The following is a 15,341-nucleotide window of genomic DNA, read 5'->3' on the forward strand; positions in this document are numbered from 1 at the left end:
CGGAGGCACTAAAACATAGCGCGTTGCAAATTTAAAGCAACGCCATCTATTGACGAATATCTAAACTGTTATTAGCGCCTTTAGTTCGAGAGCAGTCACGAACTTCACTTAGCAGATTGGTTTCGCCAAGGAGAAAGATAGGAAGTTGCCAGACCTAACTATAGACCATGAGGCGGACATTGAAAAATGACGCAAACTCTCTGTTTGTGTGTCTATGACCTACCTCCTGTGATTTTTTACTATAAAAATTGAATTTACCCCTTTTTCACTCCCTTGGGGATTGAATTTCATAATAAGGACTATATGTAGTCTATGTCACTCTCCGGCCCAAAAAACTATCTACATGGAAAAAAAATCATGTCCATCCGTTTTTTCCGTTCATGCGTGAAAGAAGAACAAACACACGTTCGCCTTTACAATATTGTTAGTGATCATGCTCATCATTAAAAGAAGTGAGAATGAACATAAAGTTAATCTACATCTAGAAACTCTGTTAAATATTGTTACAAAAATGCCCTCGATTTTGAATACCGAATACTTTAACTTAAGGTATTTGCACCAGCAAAAGCAAACACGCTTAAGTTGGAAAACTATGTCTTCATATTCCCGCCAGTTCCTTCCGTTTTTTGCTTTAGGAGACCCGTCTATATCCTCTTTAAAAAACTGAAAACGCAAGTTGACAGTGAACAATGCGTCCAGAGCAGCCGCTTCAAGTCCAACGTGTGACAGTCGGCAGTCCGACACATCGCAATGCAGCTTTGAAGAATGCTGTGGTCCAAAAAAAGAAACAAATATTCACAACACCTCAGAAGTAACCCAGTATCATACTTCTCACAGACACCCACACATAAACTCTGTTTCACAACAAGAGGCGGTGGCCTCGTACTCCTCGCGGGTCCTTGGTTCGATGCTCGGCTCTGGCACTCGGACCACGAGGCCCGCAGTAGCTGTGATGACAGTACAGTGTCGCGGTGCTGTCAGATGCAGCAGACAGTCTGAGAGAGCCTCGCTGACCCGGCTGTAGCGCGTCCACCAATAGGGAACCGTTGTTCGTCGGGACCATTCATTAATGGCGTCGTCTGCTTCCCGGTTGCGGTCCGATGGTATTCTCCTAGCGAGTAGTTGGCCGTTACGAACATGGGAGGCAAGGGGCGCGAGTGGTTGGTCGTTACGAGCATGGAGCGCCAGGGGCGCGAGTGGTTGGCCGTTACGAACATGGGAGGCAAGGGGCGCGAGTGGTTGGTCGTTACGAGCATGGAGCGCCAGGGGCGCGAGTGGTTGGCCGTTACGAACATGGGAGGCAAGGGGCGCGAGTGGTTGGCCGTTACGAACATGGGAGGCAAGGGGCGCGAGTGGTTGGCCGTTACGAACATGGGTGGCAAGGGGCGCGAGTGGTTGGCCGTTACGAACATGGGTGGCAAGGGGCGCGAGTGGTTGGCCGTTACGAACATGGGAGGCAGGGACGCGAGTGGTTGGCCGTTACGAACATGGGAGGCAAGGGGCGCGAGTGGTTGGCCGTTACGAACATGGGAGGCCAGGGGCGCGAGTGGTTGGCCGTTACGAACATGGGAGGCCAGGGGCGCGAGTGGTTGGCCGTTACGAACATGGGAGGCAAGGGGCGCGAGTGGTTGGCCGTTACGAACATGGGAGGCCAGGGGCGCAAGTGGTTGGCCGTTACGAACATGGGAGGCAAGGGGCGCGAGTGGTTGGCCGTTACGAACATGGGTGGCAAGGGGCGCGAGTGGTTGGCCGTTACGAACATGGGTGGCAAGGGGCGCGAGTGGTTGGCCGTTACGAACATGGGAGGCAGGGACGCGAGTGGTTGGCCGTTACGAACATGGGAGGCAAGGGGCGCGAGTGGTTGGCCGTTACGAACATGGGAGGCCAGGGGCGCGAGTGGTTGGCCGTTACGAACATGGGTGGCAAGGGGCGCGAGTGGTTGGCCGTTACGAACATGGGAGGCAATGGGCGCGAGTGGTTGGCCGTTACGAACATGGGAGGCAAGGGGCGCGTGTGGTTGGCCGTTACGAACATGGGAGGCAAGGGGCGCGAGTGGTTGGCCGTTACGAACATGGGTGGCAAGGGGCGCGAGTGGTTGGCCGTTACGAACATGGGAGGCAAGGGGCGCGAGTGGTTGGCCGTTACGAACATGAGTGGCAAGGGGCGCGAGTGGTTGGCCGTTACGAACATGGGAGGCAAGGGGCGCGTGTGGTTGGCCGTTACGAACATGAGTGGCAAGGGGCGCGAGTGGTTGGCCGTTACGAACATGGGAGGCAAGGGGCGCGAGTGGTTGGCCGTTACGAACATGGGAGGCAAGGGGCGCGAGTGGTTGGCCGTTACGAACATGAGTGGCAAGGGGCGCGAGTGGTTTGCCGTTACGAACATGGGAGGCAAGGGGCGCGAGTGGTTGGCCGTTACGAACATGGGAGGCAGGGACGCGAGTGGTTGGCCGTTACGAACATGGGTGGCAAGGGGCGCGAGTGGTTGGCCGTTACGAACATGAGTGGCAAGGGGCGCGAGTGGTTTGCCGTTACGAACATGGGAGGCAAGGGACGCGAGTGGTTGGCCGTTACGAACATGGGAGGCAGGGACGCGAGTGGTTGGCCGTTACGAACATGGGTGGCAAGGGGAGCGAGTGGTAGGCCGTTACGAACATGGGAGGCAGGGACGCGAGTGGTTGGCCGTTACGAACATGGGAGGCAAGGGGCGCGAGTGGTTGGCCGTTACGAACATGGGAGGCAAGGGGCGCGAGTGGTTGGCCGTTACGAACATGGGAGGCAAGGGGCGCGTGTGGTTGGCCGTTACGAACATGAGTGGCAAGGGGCGCGAGTGGTTGGCCGTTACGAACATGGGAGGCAAGGGGCGCGAGTGGTTGGCCGTTACGAACATGGGAGGCAAGGGGCGCGAGTGGTTGGCCGTTACGAACATGGGAGGCAGGGGCGCGAGTGGTTGGCCGTTACGAACATGGGAGGCAAGGGGCGCGAGTGGTTGGCCGTTACGAACATGGGAGGCAAGGGGCGCGAGTGGTTGGCCGTTACGAACATGGGAGGCAGGGGCGCGAGTGGTTGGCCGTTACGAACATGGGTGGCAAGGGGAGCGAGTGGTAGGCCGTTACGAACATGGGAGGCAAGGGGCGCGAGTGGCTGGTCGTTACGAACATGGGAGGCAGGGGCGCGAGTGGTTGGCCGTTACGAACATGGGAGGCAAGGGGAGCGAGTGGTTGGCCGTTACGAACATGGGAGGCAAGGGGAGCGAGTGGTTGGCCGTTACGAACATGGGAGGCAGGGGCGCGAGTGGTTGGCCGTTACGAACATGGGTGGCAAGGGGAGCGAGTGGTTGGCCGTTACGAACATGGGTGGCAAGGGGAGCGAGTGGTAGGCCGTTACGAACATGGGAGGCAAGGGGCGCGAGTGGCTGGTCGTTACGAACATGGGAGGCAGGGGCGCGAGTGGTTGGCCGTTACGAACATGGGAGGCAAGGGGAGCGAGTGGTTGGCCGTTACGAACATGGGAGGCAAGGGGCGCGAGTGGCTGGTCGTTACGAACATGGGAGGCAAGGGGAGCGAGTGGTAGGCCGTTACGAACATGGGAGGCAAGGGGCGCGAGTGGCTGGTCGTTACGAACATGGGAGGCAGGGGCGCGAGTGGTTGGCCGTTACGAACATGGGAGGCAAGGGGAGCGAGTGGTTGGCCGTTACGAACATGGGTGGCAAGGGGAGCGAGTGGTAGGCCGTTACGAACATGGGAGTCAAGGGGCGCGAGTGGCTGGTCGTTACGAACATGGGAGGCAGGGGCGCGAGTGGTTGGCCGTTACGAACATGGGAGGCAAGGGGCGCGAGTGGTTGGCCGTTACGAACATGGGAGGCAAGGGGCGCGAGTGGTTGGCCGTTACGAACATGGGAGGCAAGGGGCGCGAGTGGCTGGTCGTTACGAACATGGGAGGCAGGGGCGCGAGTGGTTGGCCGTTACGAACATGGGTGGCAAGGGGAGCGAGTGGTAGGCCGTTACGAACATGGGTGGCAAGGGGCGCGAGTGGCTGGTGAGTGGCCCGTCACGCCAGCTCGCGAGGACACACAGCGAAGGAAGTCTCTGCGGGACATAAGAGGCGAGAGCCGCACATACGCGAACAGGCGCTAGTTAGTGGTAGCGGCGCGACACACTTAGTATCCGCATGCAGTGATCCGGTGGAGTTGCTCAGGGCCAGGGTCTCGTGTGTAATGCGTTTTTAATAGCACGTTTCGTGCCGCGCTGGCAGCAGCGTTTCCATGGCAACGCGATGTCGCAAGGCTCTGGGGAAAGGCCAGGGAATTTTTTTATCATCAGTATTTAATTGGGTCTTTAAGCATTTTTTTTAACGCGTGACAGTTTTTAAAAGCGTTTAAATTTTTAAAACACAATTACCTTGATTGTGCCGACTAGATGTATTGAAGAAAAACATCATATAGCTTTTAAGTGACCTGCAGTATTATAATACAAAGATTAGATTTTACCGAATAGAAGGTTTGATATAAGCTCCTGAGATAATTTGCAAAAAAACAAAGGGATACGAGGTAACAAATGATTATAATAAAACCTTTTAATGATTTCAAATCTTTAAATAAATAAGTTTTACGTATTGCTATCCTTGGGATGCACACAACCTAAGATTTTGTTACGGGTTGTTCTTATTTGAGAGATTTTTCTATTTGCAAAAAACCATTTTGCGAATTTAAAGCGCAGATGGGAAAAATAACATAATGTCCTATTTTCTTACAGTAAGATACATATGGTTTGACTTAACCTTTTTAAACGATAATCATCATAAAAATCCCGTAAAAAACCTAGCTCTTGGTTACAAACTTTGTCACAAAATTTATTTTTTATACCTGAATATTCTGACCAGTACTGATAAAATTGAAACATAGGTAACTTCCTACATGGTTTTACAATTATTATTGTTAAAGTGGACTTCGGAATGAGAATAAAATGGTTTTGTTTGTTATATTGTGCTATAGAGTAAATAATTGGCGTTCCCCTCAAGGCAACATATAGAACATCTTTTGACGTGACATAATATTACAACAGAGACTTTATTAGTGGAGAAAAAAAATATCTGAGCATTCCTTTTTATTTCAGCATAGTGTTTGTGCGATATATTTTGTAATCAGGAACATGTTGCCCGATAAATGCACAACATGTATCAATTTAAACATTAGCTTAATGTTTGTGATGGAGATGTATTGTTACGTATGTTTTCCAGCAACCCGATAATTTTTTTTTCTCCGCGACGTACAAAGGGTTTTTATTACCATCCCTGAATTGAAGTAATTCGCAGCACTTCAGTTCGCCTGTGGGTTAGGCGACCCACAAAGCTTGAGCCAGTCTGTACGAGAACCTTCTCGTACATTTGACAGCTACGTGGCCCCGGCAGTTCCGCCCGGTATGCGTGCTTCCCGCACAGCTCGTACGAGAGGAATAAAGTTATAACGAGTTATACTGTGAAGTTTGCTAGCAGAGCAAGTATCTAGTTGATTGAAAATCATAATCTACCTGTTGATATCAGTCCATGGCTCATTGCTTGTAATTTTTAAATAAGTTTTTTTTAGCACTAATCGCCCTGTTCTATGCTTTATGAGTTTCCATCTTAGCTCACCCAGTGCAATGCTTCCATTACGGTAACTTAAAAATCCTTGATTGCATATTGGCATGTTCAGTCTAGCATGGAGCGAAATGAATATGTTAAATAATCGTGTCTATACTCATGAATAGATACCTGTAAAATTCGCGTTATTATTTTGATACACTCTAGAATGAATACCAGTATATATTTGAACGACGTTCTCATTGGATCATGGGTATAGTTTGACACATCCTGAAGAACAAGAAACTAATGACCACATTACAAGATTCATACAAATACGACACAATCATACGCAATCCACTCAGAAAGCAGCAGACAATGAACATAAGGCACAGACTTGTTTATGTAGAAGAGAGTGGAATTTAGTCTAGTACAAAAAATAACCCAAATTTGGCACATATGTACACAAGACGCGACTTTGTAGTATCTCTTATCGATCTCGGCAAATAAAGGTCCTCATGGTTCTTTTTTTTTATGTTGTCTTTTATCACGGTGCGGCGTATTCGCAGCAATTTCAACAGGGCGCAAGATATTTCCTTTCGAAAAAGATTATTATACCATCGATCTACTTTAAAATATACCTAGTCATATCCCCAACAGCAAGGCCATCCACTTAAAATAAAAAAAAAGATAAATACGAGAAAAAACGATGTCGCTAGCTTTCTATATTGTGCAACACTCAGCCATGTTATCTTTTCTTTTGTAATTGTCCTGTGTCTATGCTGATTTGAAATTATACAGCGTGTTATTCACCTCGCTCGATTTTGTGTCTGTGAAAAAAGACGGAATGTAGAAACTTATTTTCTGTTACCGCCTTGTGATGAAAAACTTTTTTTAATAAATACTCTTTGAGTAACCAGCACTATTAGTTCCAAACTATGTTTATTATTCAACCTTGCTTTGATATTTTCTTTGCGTAGCTGTTCTCAGGTTCTGTCAAACGTACTTTCTAAACAATTTTGTGTGCTTCATGACGTATAACTTTGAAATTTATGACTTATCTTGAAGAATAACAAATTAATTATTTTTATTTATGGCCAAAATTAGGCTGGAGGGATGATGGTTCCAGAAAGCTGGCAACGCCGCAAGGTGTATGCGTGGCAGAAAGCTGGCAACGCCGCAAGGTGTATGCGTGGCGGAAAGCCGGCCCACATGGGGAGAGGTGGGTTATGTTAGTCACCGCGATGCCCCCGGATGTGTTCAGACCATTACATAGTTATTAGGCTGGAGGGATGATGGATCCAGTAAACATGGCAACGCCGCATGGCGTACGCGCGGCGGGAAGCCAGCTCGCCTGGGGAAAGGTGGGTGATGTTAGTCACCGCGACGCCCCCGGATGTGTACAGGCCTTCAAAGAGTTATTGGGCTGGAGGGATGATGGATCCAGTAAACATGGCAACGCCGCATGGCGTACGCGCGGCGGGAAGCCAGCTCGCCTGGGGAAAGGTGGGTGATGTTAGTCACCGCGACGCCCCCGGATGTGTACAGGCCTTCAAAGAGTTATTGGGCTGGAGGGATGATGGATCCAGTAAACATGGCAACGCCGCATGGCGTACGCGCGGCGGGAAGCCAGCTCGCCTGGGGAAAGGTGGGTGATGTTAGTCACCGCGACGCCCCCGGATGTGTACAGGCCTTCAAAGAGTTATTGGGCTGGAGGGATGATGGATCCAGTAAACATGGCAACGCCGCATGGCGTACGCGCGGCGGGAAGCCAGCTCGCCTGGGGAAAGGTGGGTGATGTTAGTCACCGCGACGCCCCCGGATGTGTTCAGGCCTTCAAAGAGTTATTGGGCTGGAGGGATGATGGATCCAGTAAACATGGCAACGCCGCATGGCGTACGCGCGGCGGGAAGCCAGCTCGCCTGGGGAAAGGTGGGTGATGTTAGTCAGCGCGACGCCCCCGGATGTGTTCAGGCCTTCAAAGAGTTATTAGGCTGGAGGGATGATGGATCCAGTAAACATGGCAACGCCGCATGGCGTACGCGCGGCGGGAAGCCAGCACGTCTGGGGAAAGGTGGGTGATGTTAGTCACCGCGATGCCCCCGGAATTGTCGAGGGCTCCAGAGAGCAGGTTGGGCTGGAGGTATGTTGGCTTCGGAAAGCTGGCAACGCCGCATGGCGTACGCGTGGCGGGATGCCGGCTTGCAGGGGTCGACACCCGCGCTCTGCGCACCGGAAATGCGTGTGCGCTGCCCCCTGTCCGCGCAGCAAGCGGCTATCTCCACGCGGCCTGGAGTACACCAGGGTTGTGGGCAGGAAGATATTACTGACTGTCATTTTAAAAATATAATATTTTGACGTGACAACGTCTAATTAATCGACGAACGCCGGCTGCACGCACGAAAAGTGTCCCGTATCGCACATTGTCCCGTTACGCTGTGACCCGTTACGCTCATTGTACGCTTGCTCCGCATCTATCTCTCTTCCACTCGATTGGAACAACCATCGATTTGACTTTTTCGAGGCACATTAAACTTGAAACACTCCCATTCGTTTCCTACTTTTCCTATCAACGTCCTATCCTTAACAGAATAACACAGATTGGAAGAAGTTAAATAGCAAACATGTATAAAAGTTATAGTTAAAATAATCTCTTCGTTAATGTAATAAATATATTTGAATTAATGAGTGCAAATAAAAGTAAATTTATGAATTAAATTGTATATTTCATTTCACTCCTTCTTTGTATCCATACAAAATAGTGATAATTCAATAAAAATGATTCAATTTTATTCATAGAAGTATGCTATCATTTCATTAATGTTTTGTTATGACGTCACGTTAAACTGTCGTCCGTAAACCGACTTTACAGACAACCAATTTTTTTTTAAGTGAAACCTCTTTGGACGCAATGAGAGTATAATTTAAATTTAAATTTCAGGGCCGAATTTTAACGAAACGTTTTCGTGAAAACTTGTTTTAAGACGTTTCTGACGCCAAAGAAATACAAAAAGAACATGTAAGCGTCGAGGTTTGAACTGCCAAAGATGTTTCACTTCTATCACGTGTAAGTACTGAGTTACACGAGGGTTTTTATTTCTCAAGGAAAATGTGTAATGAAAATTTTGGAAATACTTTTTTCTTGTTGTATTTCATCAAGAGCAAAATATAATATATTTCAATTTCTTATTTCTAAGGAGACATAATTGAAAACCTCTCTTTTGAGCATATCACATAATTTTAATAGTGACTGAATGGTACAAATAATTTCTCCTGTGAATTAATAATAATTTGTGTTCAGTATTGAAATATATTTTTCTCTCTCAAAAGGACTATAATTGTAATAATACTTTCGATAGACACTAATTTGTGGTCTCAGAAAAATCAACAAAAAGTAAAATAAAATAAAAAATGGGTTGTGGCTGTGTCATGGACACGGCCGTGTATTGTACATGAATACGTGTCGATATAAAAGCAATTTCATCATCCACTTGCATAATTTCAACCGCCCCAGCTGCAGATGTACTGGCACCGTCGTAGATCCGCTCGGCCGCATTCATTCTTTTACGTTCCCGGCACTGCTTCACTCGGTCGTATGGTGTTTTATTGGTATTCATTAGATTGCTTTTGAGAAGCCCTTACCAACCGTATACGATCTCTGTATTTTGGATTTGGCTTTCTGGCGTGTATACGCCCAATTTATATATTTATAATTATATGTATTAACTATTTTACACTAATGTTTTATATATGCCACCGATAGATCTTGACGAGGATTAAAGATTGAAACCCAAACGAACGTCGTAGCTTCTCCGAGTCAAAAGTTATTCTAAATGTAAATCACGAAACGCAGCAAAATGACCTCAAAATGGTGGCGCTTCCCCCTCCACAACGCGCGATACGTCACAGTCCTCACTTAGCGTAACGAATTATTTGACCCTTCAGCTATCCACTGGCGTAATTGAATTTTCGATGGAGATGATAGATATGTAGCTGCAACACCAAACTGTATCCCCTGATTTTGTTAACATTGGATTTTTGAAATACCTCCCACTAGGGTAGCAATATTAAAAACGCATTCACATCAAAAACATAATAAAATATTAAAACCGATTTTGAATAACATTGGTAAAAAAAATATATTTTGGTTTTCAGCAAGTGGGGCAGTGTAAATATGGCAACAGCGCAGCGCTGACACGCGCGCCGGTTTGCGTATTCCGCGCGGGAGATTTCCGCCCGCGAGGCAGGCGTCCTTATGCGCCGCGACGGAAGGCGCGCCGCTGGAAAAGGACGTCGCCTCCTAGTCCGTGCTTCGCCATTCGAGGCGTCAGCTCTCGCTCGCCACAAGCACCGGCCGTGAGTCACCCAGCCGGGCTGCGCAGGCCCAGATCACCTGCTCCACGAAGCCACCAAGCCAGCCATTCCCGACCACCAGGGGTCCGCTTGGAGTTACAGAACAAGCACCGGCCGTGAGTCACCCAGCCGGGCTGCGCAGGCCCAGATCACCTGCTCCATGAAGCCACCAGGCCAGCCATTCCGACCACCAGGGGTCCGCTTGGAGTTACAGAACAAGCACCGGCCGTGAGTCACCCAGCCGGGCTGCTCAGGCCCAGATCACCTGCTCCATGAAGCCACCAGGCCAGCCATTCCCGACCACCAGGGGTCCGCTTGGAGTTACAGAACAAGCACCGGCCGTGAGTCACCCAGCCGGGCTGCGCAGGCCCAGATCACCTGCTCCATGAAGCCACCAGGCCAGCCATTCCGACCACCAGGGGTCCGCTTGGAGTTACAGAACAAGCACCGGCCGTGAGTCACCCAGCCGGGCTGGGCAGGCCCAGATCACCTGCTCCATGAAGCCACCGCGGCCAGCCATTCCCGACCACCAGGGGTCCGCTTGGAGTTACAGAACAAGCACCGGCCGTGAGTCACCCAGCCGGGCTGCGCAGGCCCAGATCACCTGCTCCATGAAGCCACCAGGCCAGCCATTCCCGACCACCAGGGGTCCGCTTGGAGTTACAGAACAAGCACCGGCCGTGAGTCACCCAGCCGGGCTGCGCAGGCCCAGATCACCTGCTCCATGAAGCCACCAGGCCAGCCATTCCCGACCACCAGGGGTCCGCTTGGAGTTACAGAACAAGCACCGGCCGTGAGTCACCCAGCCGGGCTGCGCAGGCCCAGATCACCTGCTCCATGAAGCCACCAGGCCAGCCATTCCCGACCACCAGGGGTCCGCTTGGAGTTACAGAACAAGCACCGGCCGTGAGTCACCCAGCCGGGCTGCGCAGGCCCAGATCACCTGCTCCATGAAGCCACCAGGCCAGCCATTCCCGACCACCAGGGGTCCGCTTGGAGTTACAGAACAAGCACCGGCCGTGAGTCACCCAGCCGGGCTGCGCAGGCCCAGATCACCTGCTCCACGAAGCCACCAGGCCAGCCATTCCCGACCACCAGGGGCAAGCATGGAGTTACAGAACAAGCACCGGCCGTGAGTCACCCAGCCGGGCTGGGCAGGCCCAGATCACCTGCTCCACGAAGCCACCAGGCCAGCCATTCCGACCACCAGGGGCAAGCATGGAGTTACAGAACAAGCACCGGCCGTGAGTCACCCAGCCGGGCTGCGCAGGCCCAGATCACCTGCTCCATGAAGCCACCGCGGCCAGCCATTCCCGACCACCAGGGGTCCGCTTGGAGTTACAGAACAAGCACCGGCCGTGAGTCACCCAGCCGGGCTGCGCAGGCCCAGATCACCTGCTCCACGAAGCCACCAGGCCAGCCATTCCCGACCACCAGGGGCAAGCATGGAGTTACAGAACAAGCACCGGCCGTGAGTCACCCAGCCGGGCTGGGCAGGCCCAGATCACCTGCTCCACGAAGCCACCAGGCCAGCCATTCCGACCACCAGGGGCAAGCATGGAGTTACAGAACAAGCACCGGCCGTGAGTCACCCAGCCGGGCTGGGCAGGCCCAGATCACCTGCTCCATGAAGCCACCGCGGCCGCCCATTCCGACCACCAGGGGCAAGCATGGAGTTACGGAACAAGCACCGGCCGTGAGTCACCCAGCCGGGCTGGGCAGGCCCAGATCACCTGCTCCATGAAGCCACCGCGGCCAGCCATTCCGACCACCAGGGGCAAGCATGGAGTTACAGAACAAGCACCGGCCGTGAGTCACCCAGCCGGGCTGGGCAGGCCCAGATCACCTGCTCCACGAAGCCACCGCGGCCAGCCATTCCCCGACCACCAGGGGCAAGCATGGAGTTACAGAACAAGCACCGGCCGTGAGTCACCCAGCCGGGCTGCGCAGGCCCAGATCACCTGCTCCACGAAGCCACCAGGCCAGCCATTCCCGACCACCAGGGGCAAGCATGGAGTTACAGAAAAAGCACCGGCCGTGAGTCACCCAGCCGGGCTGCGCAGGCCCAGATCACCTGCTCCACGAAGCCACCAAGCCAGCCATTCCCGACCACCAGGGGCAAGCATGGAGTTACAGAACAAGCACCGGCCGTGAGTCACCCAGCCGGGCTGCGCAGGCCCAGATCACCTGCTCCATGAAGCCACCAGGCCAGCCATTCCCGACCACCAGGGGCAAGCATGGAGTTACAGAACAAGCACCGGCCGTGAGTCACCCAGCCGGGCTGCGCAGGCCCAGATCACCTGCTCCACGAAGCCACCGCGGCCAGCCATTCCCCGACCACCAGGGGCAAGCATGGAGTTACAGAACAAGCACCGGCCGTGAGTCACCCAGCCGGGCTGCGCAGGCCCAGATCACCTGCTCCACGAAGCCACCAGGCCAGCCATTCCCGACCACCAGGGGTCCGCTTGGAGTTACAGAACAAGCACCGGCCGTGAGTCACCCAGCCGGGCTGCGCAGGCCCAGATCACCTGCTCCACGAAGCCACCAGGCCAGCCATTCCCGACCACCAGGGGTCCGCTTGGAGTTACAGAACAAGCACCGGCCGTGAGTCACCCAGCCGGGCTGCGCAGGCCCAGATCACCTGCTCCACGAAGCCACCAGGCCAGCCATTCCCGACCACCAGGGGCAAGCATGGAGTTACAGAACAAGCACCGGCCGTGAGTCACCCAGCCGGGCTGCGCAGGCCCAGATCACCTGCTCCACGAAGCCACCAGGCCAGCCATTCCCGACCACCAGGGGCAAGCATGGAGTTACAGAACAAGCACCGGCCGTGAGTCACCCAGCCGGGCTGGGCAGGCCCAGATCACCTGCTCCATGAAGCCACCAGGCCAGCCATTCCCGACCACCAGGGGCAAGCATGGAGTTACAGAACAAGCACCGGCCGTGAGTCACCCAGCCGGGCTGCGCAGGCCCAGATCACCTGCTCCACGAAGCCACCAGGCCAGCCATTCCCGACCACCAGGGGCAAGCATGGAGTTACAGAACAAGCACCGGCCGTGAGTCACCCAGCCGGGCTGCGCAGGCCCAGATCACCTGCTCCATGAAGCCACCAGGCCAGCCATTCCCGACCACCAGGGGCAAGCATGGAGTTACAGAACAAGCACCGGCCGTGAGTCACCCAGCCGGGCTGCGCAGGCCCAGATCACCTGCTCCATGAAGCCACCAGGCCAGCCATTCCCGACCACCAGGGGTCCGCTTGGAGTTACAGAACAAGCACCGGCCGTGAGTCACCCAGCCGGGCTGCGCAGGCCCAGATCACCTGCTCCACGAAGCCACCAGGCCAGCCATTCCCGACCACCAGGGGTCCGCTTGGAGTTACAGAACAAGCACCGGCCGTGAGTCACCCAGCCGGGCTGCGCAGGCCCAGATCACCTGCTCCACGAAGCCACCAGGCCAGCCATTCCCGACCACCAGGGGTCCGCTTGGAGTTACAGAACAAGCACCGGCCGTGAGTCACCCAGCCGGGCTGCGCAGGCCCAGATCACCTGCTCCACGAAGCCACCAGGCCAGCCATTCCCGACCACCAGGGGCAAGCATGGAGTTACAGAACAAGCACCGGCCGTGAGTCACCCAGCCGGGCTGCGCAGGCCCAGATCACCTGCTCCACGAAGCCACCAGGCCAGCCATTCCCGACCACCAGGGGTCCGCTTGGAGTTACAGAACAAGCACCGGCCGTGAGTCACCCAGCCGGGCTGCGCAGGCCCAGATCACCTGCTCCACGAAGCCACCAGGCCAGCCATTCCCGACCACCAGGGGCAAGCATGGAGTTACAGAACAAGCACCGGCCGTGAGTCACCCAGCCGGGCTGCGCAGGCCCAGATCACCTGCTCCACGAAGCCACCAGGCCAGCCATTCCCGACCACCAGGGGTCCGCTTGGAGTTACAGAACAAGCACCGGCCGTGAGTCACCCAGCCGGGCTGCGCAGGCCCAGATCACCTGCTCCACGAAGCCACCAGGCCAGCCATTCCCGACCACCAGGGGCAAGCATGGAGTTACAGAACAAGCACCGGCCGTGAGTCACCCAGCCGGGCTGCGCAGGCCCAGATCACCTGCTCCACGAAGCCACCAGGCCAGCCATTCCCGACCACCAGGGGCAAGCATGGAGTTACAGAACAAGCACCGGCCGTGAGTCACCCAGCCGGGCTGCGCAGGCCCAGATCACCTGCTCCATGAAGCCACCAGGCCAGCCATTCCCGACCACCAGGGGTCCGCTTGGAGTTACAGAACAAGCACCGGCCGTGAGTCACCCAGCCGGGCTGGGCAGGCCCAGATCACCTGCTCCACGAAGCCACCGCGGCCAGCCATTCCCGACCACCAGGGGTCCGCTTGGAGTTACAGAACAAGCACCGGCCGTGAGTCACCCAGCCGGGCTGGGCAGGCCCAGATCACCTGCTCCACGAAGCCACCGCGGCCAGCCATTCCCCGACCACCAGGGGCAAGCATGGAGTTACAGAACAAGCACCGGCCGTGAGTCACCCAGCCGGGCTGCGCAGGCCCAGATCACCTGCTCCACGAAGCCACCAGGCCAGCCATTCCCGACCACCAGGGGCAAGCATGGAGTTACAGAAAAAGCACCGGCCGTGAGTCACCCAGCCGGGCTGCGCAGGCCCAGATCACCTGCTCCACGAAGCCACCAAGCCAGCCATTCCCGACCACCAGGGGCAAGCATGGAGTTACAGAACAAGCACCGGCCGTGAGTCACCCAGCCGGGCTGCGCAGGCCCAGATCACCTGCTCCATGAAGCCACCAGGCCAGCCATTCCCGACCACCAGGGGCAAGCATGGAGTTACAGAACAAGCACCGGCCGTGAGTCACCCAGCCGGGCTGCGCAGGCCCAGATCACCTGCTCCACGAAGCCACCGCGGCCAGCCATTCCCCGACCACCAGGGGCAAGCATGGAGTTACAGAACAAGCACCGGCCGTGAGTCACCCAGCCGGGCTGCGCAGGCCCAGATCACCTGCTCCACGAAGCCACCAGGCCAGCCATTCCCGACCACCAGGGGTCCGCTTGGAGTTACAGAACAAGCACCGGCCGTGAGTCACCCAGCCGGGCTGCGCAGGCCCAGATCACCTGCTCCACGAAGCCACCAGGCCAGCCATTCCCGACCACCAGGGGTCCGCTTGGAGTTACAGAACAAGCACCGGCCGTGAGTCACCCAGCCGGGCTGCGCAGGCCCAGATCACCTGCTCCACGAAGCCACCAGGCCAGCCATTCCCGACCACCAGGGGCAAGCATGGAGTTACAGAACAAGCACCGGCCGTGAGTCACCCAGCCGGGCTGCGCAGGCCCAGATCACCTGCTCCACGAAGCCACCAGGCCAGCCATTCCCGACCACCAGGGGCAAGCATGGAGTTACAGAACAAGCACC

At 54.6% G+C, this 15,341-nt stretch overlaps 1 protein-coding gene across 1 annotated transcript in view; it reads left to right on the top strand.

The window, feature by feature from the left end:
• The window catches only part of LOC134528997 (mucin-5AC-like), a 70,482-nt gene that overhangs the window by 17,877 nt on the left and 37,264 nt on the right, over positions 1-15,341 (top strand). Inside the window, exons 4-10 of the mRNA XM_063362664.1 lie at positions 10,391-10,591; positions 10,957-11,607; positions 12,088-12,402; positions 12,994-13,080; positions 13,446-13,532; positions 14,011-14,097; positions 14,692-15,006. Of these exons, the coding sequence (XP_063218734.1) occupies positions 10,391-10,591; positions 10,957-11,607; positions 12,088-12,402; positions 12,994-13,080; positions 13,446-13,532; positions 14,011-14,097; positions 14,692-15,006 (1,743 nt within the window). The remainder of the gene's footprint in view (positions 1-10,390; positions 10,592-10,956; positions 11,608-12,087; positions 12,403-12,993; positions 13,081-13,445; positions 13,533-14,010; positions 14,098-14,691; positions 15,007-15,341) is intronic.

The sequence above is a fragment of the Bacillus rossius genome, chromosome 2 (assembly GCF_032445375.1).
Source record: "Bacillus rossius redtenbacheri isolate Brsri chromosome 2, Brsri_v3, whole genome shotgun sequence".
NCBI lineage: Eukaryota > Metazoa > Arthropoda > Insecta > Phasmatodea > Bacillidae > Bacillus > Bacillus rossius.